Source organism: Eleginops maclovinus, chromosome 12 (genome assembly GCF_036324505.1).
Source record: "Eleginops maclovinus isolate JMC-PN-2008 ecotype Puerto Natales chromosome 12, JC_Emac_rtc_rv5, whole genome shotgun sequence".
NCBI classification, from domain to species: domain Eukaryota; kingdom Metazoa; phylum Chordata; class Actinopteri; order Perciformes; family Eleginopidae; genus Eleginops; species Eleginops maclovinus.
Window position 1 is genome coordinate 29,352,609 of NC_086360.1, and position 10,000 is coordinate 29,362,608.

Consider the following 10,000-nt stretch of genomic DNA (forward strand, 5'->3'; position numbering starts at 1 on the left):
TGTGGATGGATGCAGATGAACATCCAAGAGGAGGGAGCTACAGCATCCATCAGTCAACGTGTATTCATACAGCCCAATGCCACAAGTTCTACGCGTCCCAGTGGACTTCACAGTTTGTACAGAAAATGAATACGACCCCCTCTGTCTTCGGACCCTCACATCGCACAAGGAAAAACTTCCTAAGAAACCCCAGAGTGACGAGGGGAAATGGAAGACACCTCGGGGAGAGCAACAGAGGAGGGGTCCCTCCCCCAGGACGGACACACGTGCAAAAGATGTGCTGTTTTCACGAGCTTTGCCGATCAGCAGTGAGCCGACACTGACGGGTTCTGTGTGTAGCTGCGTGTGTAGCGCTGTGTGTGTGTACCTGTGTGTAGCTGTGTGTAGCTGTATGTAGTGTGTGTAGTGTGTAGTTGTTACAGAGCTGATGATGCTGACAGGAAGCAGGAAGTGATGGTAATGAGGAGCAGCAGAGAGGACACAGTAACACCTGAAGTGACAGCACGCAGGCCTTTGATCAGCAGATCTCTGGGGACACACGCCAGCCACACGCTGCTCGGCCTGCTGGGAATCGTAGTACGACACAGAGGCGACCACAGCGCTAATTATTATCATCACAGCAGCGGATCAGAGCGGACAGATCCGTCTGAGAAATTCTGCAGACACACACTCACCATCCATCACTTCACACACACTCACAATACGGGAGGTTTCAGTTTATGTTCAAACTCACGATTAATAAAGCACATTGAGCAGGGGGTCCAGTGTGTAAAAGACAACCCCCCTCTCCCAGCAGGAGCACGATGATGAGAGGAAGATCAACAACTTCTGAAATGATATACTTTGGTTATAGTTTGATAAAGAGTAGAAAAAAAACATTACAGAGCACCAGGAACCCATCAGTGACCAGACCCGCCTACAGTCTGCAACCGTTACTGTCAAAGGGACATTTCACCCCCCGCCACCAAATACAATCTGAAGCCACAAAACACATGATCACACAGGAGCCGGGACTCAGAGAGGGGATCACTGCTGGACAGCCAGGAAGGTTTTAAATGTGTTTGTATTATGGCGTTGGTCTTTGGTTACAATGAGGAGTATCAACAGTTAGGTCCCTGAACGCCTCACCCGACTGAAGCAGTCGATCTCTCCCAGCCTCCTCTGGACCAGCCTCAGCAGCAGCTCTACAGGAAGTGGCTCAGTGGGCGGGACACGGCGAGCCTGAGCGCTGAGCTCTGATTGGTCGCTCAGCAGACTCTCTAAGGTCACATGCACAGCTCTCAGGTCAGCACTCAGCCGCTGGGCCTGCAAGAGAAGCTCAGAGTTACCTCTGTCGTTATTCTGACATGAGTGTGTATCCATAAAACCTTGACAGAGCAGATAGTGTGTGAGAAGGATCAGATGTTCTCCCTCCTGCAGCTGTTCTGGAGGCTCAGACTCTCAGTGGGAATCTACAAACCCCCTGCCTGAATTATTTACAAAATCACACTTTTTTCAAAATATTCACTTTTCTCTCAAATTATTATTATTATTTCCAAACAGATTTTTTCTAAATCTTATCTCTTATTTTTACAAAAAAAAGGTATACTTTTATCTTTAACTCCAACTTTTTCTCAAAATCTGTTTTTTTCTTCAAAATCTCGACTCTTATCTCGCTCATCTTTCATTTCAAAATGTTGTTTTCACTTGCCTTCATAATTCTGAATGGACCCGATGTTCAGGAGGCTCAGACTCAGAGTGGATCTATAAACCTACTGCCTGAATCTGCTTCATGAGATCTTCATTGTTTTTTAATGTGGCCTGAATCATTTCCTTTAAAGCATTCTGACTTTTGGAGTCCTATTTTTCCTTCTGATTTTCTTTTCAAAATGATCACTTTTCTGCCAAATTCAGACTTTTTTCAAATTTCTGGGTTTTTCCAAAACTCTAAAATGTTCCTCCAAATATTCACTTTTTCCAGATTTCGACTTTCTCAACTGTGTGACTTTTTAAAAATACTTGCTTTAAAAAAAAAGTTGAGTGGATCAGGTGCTCTGGAGGCTCAGACTGTCAGAGTGGGTTGCTTCGCCTGCTGCCTGAATCTGAGAGGCAGGTTTTCCTACTTTCGTAGTGTAATCCTCAGATTAGATTACCGATTGGTTTTTACTAAAGATAAGTAGTAATTGTAATGGATTACATTTTTACACTCACCATGGTGTGTTTGCCGACAGCAGGAGGGCCGAGCAGCAGCACTCTGGGGACTGAAGACAGGATCATTTTAATATAAATATCAATATATAATAAACAAAGAGTCCCTACATCAATATAAACCTTCATAGTCCTCTGTATTCACACTGAGTGTACTGCAGAAGAAATCTAGGAGATGCTGCCCGACTCAGGACAGAGTCTCTGCTCCATCTAGAGGCTGCAGAGCATCCCCTTCAGATCAGAATACTGTCTCTACTGTTTGAATGAAATCTGTGTGTGTGAGTGTGTGTGTGTGTGTGTGTGTGTCTTACTGTCAGTGCTGCTCCTCTGCAGCAGAGCGATCAGGAAGCTGAGGGGGTCTGCAGGCTGCTCTACCACCAGCCCAGACAACATACTCTGAGAGTACAGGATTACATGTGAGCGTATTGACTGTGGGGGGGGGGGGGGGACGCAGCAGCGTGTCATAAACTGTAGTACAGTAAGATATTACCTTAATACAGTACCTGTGTAATGCAGTACCTGTGTAATACAGTACCTGTCTGAGTAACTGCCCCAAACACTGCATATTAATTATTGATATTGTTTCACTTGTGAGAGATTGCCCAGCTGTTACCTTAGAGACAATGCCCAGCTGTTACCTTAGAGACAATGCCCAGCTGTTACCTTAGAGACAATGCCCAGCTGTTACCTTAGAGACAATGCCCAGCTGTTACTTTAGAGACAATGCCCAGCTGTTACTTAGAGACAATGCCCAGCTGTTACCTTAGAGACAATGCCCAGCTGTTACTTTAGAGACAATGCCCAGCTGTTACCTTAGAGACAATGCCCAGCTGTTACTTTAGAGACAATGCCCAGCTGTTACCTTAGAGACAATGCCCAGCTGTTACTTTAGAGACAATGCCCAGCTGTTACCTTAGAGACAATGCCCAGCTGTTACCTTAGAGACAATGCCCAGCTGTTACCTTAGAGACAATGCCCAGCTGTTACCTTAGAGACAATGCCCAGCTGTTACCTTAGAGACAATGCCCAGCTGTTACCTTAGAGACAATGCCCAGCTGTTACTTTAGAGACAATGCCCAGCTGTTACCTTAGAGACAATGCCCAGCTGTTACCTTAGAGACAATGCCCAGCTGTTACTTAGAGACAATGCCCAGCTGTTACCTTAGAGACAATGCCCAGCTGTTACTTTAGAGACAATGCCCAGCTGTTACCTTAGAGACAATGCCCAGCTGTTACCTTAGAGACAATGCCCAGCTGTTACCTTAGAGACAATGCCCAGCTGTTACCTTAGAGACAATGCCCAGCTGTTACCTTAGAGACAATGCCCAGCTGTTACTTTAGAGACAATGCCCAGCTGTTACCTTAGAGACAATGCCCAGCTGTTACTTTAGAGACAATGCCCAGCTGTTACTTTAGAGACAATGCCCAGCTGTTACCTTAGAGACAATGCCCAGCTGTTACCTTAGAGACAATGCCCAGCTGTTACCTTAGAGACAATGCCCAGATGTTTTCTGTATAATACACGCTGTGTGTGTGTTTTTCTCCCCAGTGTGTGATGATGCAGCTGTGTGTGTGTTGTGTGTGTTGTGTGAAGCTACCTGGAGCAGGTGGAAGATGTTGTGTTTGTCAGCGTAGACGGACATTTGAGGAGGAATCCTCAGAGGCTTCACCGTCTCATCCATCAGGAGGGCTTTTCCTCTGTTACAAGTAGAAGTACTCAGATCTTGTACTTGAGTAAAGTAGAAGTACTCAGGTCTTGTACTTGAGTAAAGTAGAAGTACTCAGATCTTGTACTTGAGTAAAGTAGAAGTACTCAGATCTTGTACTTGAGTAAAGTAGAAGTACTCAGATCTTGTACTTGAGTAAAGTAGAAGTACTCAGGTCTTGTACTTGAGTAAAGTAGAAGTACTCAGATCTTGTACTTGAGTAAAGTAGAAGTACTCAGATCTTGTACTTGAGTAAAGTAGAAGTACTCAGATCTTGTACTTGAGTAAAGTAGAAGTACTCAGATCTTGTACTTGAGTAAAGTAGAAGTACTCAGATCTTGTACTTGAGTAAAGTAGAAGTACTCAGATCTTGTACTTGAGTAAAGTAGAAGTACTCAGGTCTTGTACTTTAGTAAAGTAGAAGTAAGGTCTTGTACTTTAGTAAAGTAGAAGTACTCAGGTCTTGTTCTTGAGTAAAGTAGAAGTACTCAGGTCTTGTACTTGAGTAAAGTAGAAGTACTCAGATCTTGTACTTGAGTAAAGTAGAAGTACTCAGGTCTTGTACTTGAGTAAAGTAGAAGTACTCAGATCTTGTACTTGAGTAAAGTAGAAGTACTCAGATCTTGTACTTGAGTAAAGTAGAAGTACTCAGATCTTGTACTTGAGTAAAGTAGAAGTACTCAGGTCTTGTACTTTAGTAAAGTAGAAGTAAGGTCTTGTACTTTAGTAAAGTAGAAGTACTCAGGTCTTGTTCTTGAGTAAAGTAGAAGTACTCAGGTCTTGTACTTTAGTAAAGTAGAAGTACTCAAATCTTGTACTTGAGTAAAGTAGAAGTACTCAGATCTTGTACTTGAGTAAAGTAGAAGTACTCAGGTGTTGTACTTGAGTAAAGTAGAAGTACTCAGGTCTTGTACTTGAGTAAAGTAGAAGTACTCAGGTCTTGTACTTGAGTAAAGTAGAAGTACTCAGGTCTTGTACTTGAGTAAAGTAGAAGTACTCAGGTCTTGTACTTGAGTAAAGTAGAAGTACTCAGGTCTTGTACTTGAGTAAAGTAGAAGTACTCAGGTGTTGTACTTGAGTAAAGTAGAAGTACTCAGGTCTTGTACTTGAGTAAAGTAGAAGTACTCAGGTCTTGTACTTGAGTAAAGTAGAAGTACTCAGGTCTTGTACTTGAGTAAAGTAGAAGTACTCAGGTCTTGTACTTGAGTAAAGTAGAAGTACTCAGATCTTGTACTTGAGTAAAGTAGAAGTACTCAGGTGTTGTACTTGAGTAAAGTAGAAGTACTCAGGTCTTGTACTTGAGTAAAGTAGAAGTACTCAGGTCTTGTACTTGAGTAAAGTAGAAGTACTCAGGTCTTGTACTTGAGTAAAGTAGAAGTACTCAGATCTTGTACTTGAGTAAAGTAGAAGTACTCAGGTCTTGTACTTGAGTAAAGTAGAAGTACTCAGGTCTTGTACTTGAGTAAAGTAGAAGTACTCAGGTCTTGTACTTGAGTAAAGTAGAAGTACTCAGGTCTTGTACTTGAGTAAAGTAGAAGTACTCAGGTCTTGTACTTGAGTAAAGTAGAAGTACTCAGATCTTGTACTTGAGTAAAGTAGAAGTACTCAGGTCTTGTACTTGAGTAAAGTAGAAGTACTCAGATCTTGTACTTGAGTAAAGTAGAAGTACCAGAGTGTAGGAATACTCTGTCACAGTGAAAGTATTCTAAATGTTCCTCCAGTGAAAGTAGAAAGTACTCTCCTCTAAATGTACTTAAAGTAGCGACAGTAAAAGTAGTCATTGTCTGATTGGTCCATTTCAGAATAATATCTCTGATATGTTTTATAATGATTGATCAGTAAAGTGTTCTCAGAGCTGGTAAAGGTGCAGCTAGTTCTAATGGCTTTGTATACTGCAGGGTAGCTGCTGGATTTACTGCAGGTGAACTACAGTCTGATTTAAGGGGGATTATATTTACCATCATTCATCCAGATCTGCCTAGCAACTACAGGTACTGAATACATGTAGTGGGGTAGAAGTTGAAGGCAGCCTACGTTAGCTTTAGCCTGCATTAGCTTTAGCCTGCGTTCTCTCCTTTATCTTGTACATTGTGACAGACTTCAGGGTTTTTACATCCTCTCTGTCACTGAAACATAAAGTTCTATATTTTGAGTTGCAGTGTTTTTCCTCCGCGGTATCTATACTTTATTAAAGCTTCAGAAACATCCTGTAATACGGCGCTGAAAGGTTATTTCTGACCATGACCCTCAGTAACTCGGTCCTCGGGGCGGCGGTTTTGGCAAAGTGGTTAGGGGCTTGGCCTCGGAACTGGAAGGTCACCAATTCAAGACCCCGAAAGACCAAGTGCTACCTCGGTTTAAAGCTATTATATATAATAAAATAAACATGCCTACCTGTTTAACGATCCGGTTGCTAAGAGAGAGTTTGGTTGTTGTTAAGGAAGGACGTCACCAGCGTGCGTGAGGGGCGGGAGTCTGAGAGCGTCTCCTAGCAACGGAGCCGCAGCCGTTTAGTTAACGTACTTTACTAATAATACAGAACAATAACACAGATAACCCATGCTGCTGCTGCTGCTGCACTAAAAGGAACATCGATAGGATTAGTAGGATATTAAAGGACCCCCATCACCCCAGCACCATATATATATCTATATATTAAACACATCTGTTATAGTACACATATCTATATATTATATACATCTGTTATACATAATATATGCATCAGTCCATACCTCCTCATTTCACAGAGTAAAGTGTTTAAATACTCTCAATGTATTCCACATATGTATATATTTCACCTCCTCAAATCTTTACTGTTGTTATTGTAAATATTCTTCTCTCTTTTTGCACTATTTTATTATCTTATCTGCACCATGTATGTTGAGTTGTTGGAGGAGCACGGGACATAAGATTTTCATTGCCAACATATACGCTGTATCTGCTGTGCATATGACCAATAACACCTTGAAACCTTGAAACCTTGAAACCTAACAAAGAACATGTAAAAAAAAGTGTTATTAAGAAAACGGTACAATGGAAAAGTAATGGACTTCCGGTATTTGTACTCCTCAAAATAAATCCAACCAAAAGATGTAGCCTGGATCTCATATGTTTCACTATTTGCTGCTATCACACAGATGATGCACCTGGAGTGGAAAGACTGAAAAGTAACCAGCTGTGTTTGAAATGATAGCAGCAGTAAGGTGTTTCGATCTGTTGACACACATTTAAAATGAAAATACTGTTAGGTTGTAAAAGGTAAATACAGGCTTGTTAAAGGCTCCAGCCTCAAGAAGAAAACTAACAGTGGCTCAGACCTGCTGATGTCATCTTTTAAAATAATAATGACTCTGATTTGGTTCGAAGCGAGCATTAAAAAGCCTCTCAGTTTCAGCATTATACCAGAAGTGTTAAAGAGCCTGACATCACAAACACACACACAGAGACGGAGGATCTGAACTCTTTATTCCAGCGTTCACAGTTACTCAGAGGACCTCCACTGAGGACGACAGGACCACACTTTGGTTTCACTTCCTGAACTTAAACTCCCCCCACCCCGTCTAAAGCTCTTTATTCTGAGGGACGATGAGGCCTTCAGAGCCACACAGTTAGCCTAGCTTAGCATGAGGAGTGGAAGCAGCAGTTTATTATTTCACAAAATGTTGAACTATACTAAACTAGGCTAAGCTAGGTAGGCTAAACCCACAGGTACAGACAGTAATCTATTACTCTGAGGTCCTGTACGGTGGCCCTGAGGCTGATTTATTATAGTTTTGGTAATACTTTCTCTAAATCCGCCCTAAAGGACTTCATCTCTGCTGGTCAGGATTTAACATGTCAGGAGAAGAGGATGATAAAAAGTGATGTTGTTGTAATACTTATACCGGCCACAGGGCGCAGCACTTCTTCCTGTTCTGGAAACTGAAGTTTGAATTTCTACAGCAAACACTAATTATAACGTGAAGGAAGGGCTTCAATGTTGTGTCTTTCTTTAGGCTAGCAATGCGCTAACCTGATGGTTTGAGTCGTATTTAGAGCACGGGGCGGTGCCTCTTGTGGCTGACATGAGTATCACAACAACACACCTTTCCTGTTCATGCTCCTGAAAGAGAAAGCCCCTTCGATCAGGCTTAAAGAAAAACATCAGAGTTGTTCAGGCTTCTGTTGTCCTGAGCTGTGACCCTGAGGAGACGTTAAGGCTTTTATCTTTTACAGTTTTTAAACGTTTGCATATATATATATATATATATATATATGCAAACTTATCATACATATGTTTACATTCATTTGAATAATTAATTTATACTATAAGTCATCCCTTATTTAACTTCTGCTAAAGATTTTATGTTTAAGCAACAGTGATGTTTTATTTTTGGCGCTACAGCAGTCCAGACCTCCTCCATCAGGAGAAACTGCAGCTTCAGAGAGGATGCAGATACAGAAACACAAATCAGAACTCAGAAACATCTGCAGCAGCTCTTCAACACATGCAGCATCTAGAGGACATTCAGCAGAGGAGACATGAGCAGTTTACTAAAAGGGGACACTAAAGAGAGACGCACACAGCTGGAGACCAGGGGACACTAAAGAGAGTAGTCTCCCCTGGTCTCCAGCTGTGTGCGTCTCTCTTTAGTGTCCCCTGGTCTCCGTTGTGTTGGAGCTTCTTGCAGCGTTTGGTTTCTTCAGCTTTCAGTAAACTGCTCATGTTCCTTCTGCTGAATGTTCTCTAGATGCTGCATGTGTTGAAGAGCTGCTGCAGATGTCTCTGCATGAGTTCTGATTTGCGTTTCTGTATCTGCATCCTCTCTGAAGCTGCAGCACGTTCCTCCTGATGGAGGAAGTTTGCATATGTCGGCCTCTGTAGGTATGTCATGAATGATTTTACACAAACGGTGAATATAATACACAAGATGTATTTTCTTTTTATCCATATTTAAAGAGTATTTTCGGAGGGACTGCTTTCCTGTTAATGTTGTGCACATAAAGAATCAATCATTTGAAAAATAATGAGTTAATGAAAAACAAAGATGTGTGAGACCTGAAAGGCTGCATGTCAGTTAAAGCTGCTACCCCTCGTTAACGTGATATCAATATTAATCCCAGGGTTCCTCCTCCCCCACAGTCCTGAGTCAGAGCTGCTTCAGGTGCTGCGCAGGAGGAAACAAGAACAGCTAACGTTGATTAGCGTAGCAGCAGTTAGCTTCTTGTAGACTCGTCAGCACTAACGAAGGGTTACTCTCAGATTGCTTCTCTTATTTATGGTTTCAGAAGTTGTTTTCTGACACAGAGCTAACCAAACACTGTTAGCGTCGTTAATGGCTCTGCTGGGCATTTAGTTTCCTTAGCTTTATTGAATCAGTTCTCATAAATCTGAGGCTAACATCAGATAGCATTTAAACAGAAGCAGCTATTTCTCATCTAGCTAACTTTAACTTGCTATCCAACCAACAGTGGCTCATTAGCAAAACGTGCTAATGAACTATCAGCTAATTATTGAGCCTTTCCTTCCTGAGAGCTGCGCTCCAGATGTTTGAAGCCTCTCAGCTGGAATACAGACGCTCCACTGAGCTGATGGAGCAGCTAGCTGTTAGCATAGCGCTCATCCCCCAGGCTGCGGTCAGCAGCGCGTTTAAAGCTGTTAGCGTGTTGCGTGTGGAGAGACCTGACACACACCGTCCTGAAAGAGGTCTGCATGTTTGATACGAGATGACTGAACCCAGCTGCTGGTCTGGGTTCAGACGGCGTGATGAACCGGATCCATTAACGGGCCTGAAAGATGCTCAGAGCCATCAGAGTCCCCCCCGCTGAGTGTCCCCCTGAACCTGTCAGAACTCGGGCTGCGTCTCGTCATAGTCCATGATGCTCAGCTCGTGGCGCCGCTGCCTCACAGCGAACGTCAGGTCAGCAGGCAGGGGAGCCGCCGGGCCGCTAGAGGAGGCCAGGCCGGGTGTCTCAGTGCTCCCTGTGAGGGGGGGGGTCTCCTCGGCCTCCTGACCCAGAGCCGGGCCCTCTGGCTGGACCTCCTCTTCCTCTCCTTCTCCCTCCTCCTCCTCCTGATGCTCCTCCTCTGCGCTGTGATTGGTTGGTCTGAATAGCTGTCGGGCTCG

At 43.1% G+C, this 10,000-nt stretch overlaps 2 protein-coding genes across 12 annotated transcripts in view; both read right to left on the bottom strand.

Annotated features, from left to right (window-relative positions):
• ak8 (adenylate kinase 8) overlaps positions 1-6,354 on the bottom strand; it is a 13,024-nt gene extending 6,670 nt beyond the window's left edge. For 2 of the 4 annotated variants that reach the window (XM_063896535.1, XM_063896532.1), the window contains exons 1-5: positions 6,288-6,322; positions 3,786-3,885; positions 2,499-2,616; positions 2,191-2,240; positions 1,129-1,305 (exon numbers count right to left, since the gene is read on the bottom strand). In XM_063896535.1, the coding sequence (XP_063752605.1) occupies positions 1,129-1,305; positions 2,191-2,240; positions 2,499-2,616; positions 3,786-3,869 (429 nt within the window). In that variant the 5' untranslated portion in view covers positions 3,870-3,885; positions 6,288-6,322. Of the gene's footprint in view, positions 1-1,128; positions 1,306-2,190; positions 2,241-2,498; positions 2,617-3,785; positions 3,886-6,287 lie in introns of all 4 variants that reach the window. The other 2 variants (XM_063896533.1, XM_063896536.1) reach the window with 2 other exon arrangements.
• Positions 6,355-7,341: 987 nt separating this feature from the next.
• tsc1a (TSC complex subunit 1a) overlaps positions 7,342-10,000 on the bottom strand; it is a 16,694-nt gene continuing 14,035 nt past the window's right edge. For all 8 annotated transcript variants that reach the window (XM_063897557.1, XM_063897560.1, XM_063897559.1 and 5 more), the window contains one exon: positions 7,342-10,000. This exon is cut by the window's right edge and continues 187 nt beyond it. In XM_063897557.1, coding sequence (XP_063753627.1) covers positions 9,719-10,000 — 282 coding nt within the window. In that variant the 3' untranslated portion in view covers positions 7,342-9,718.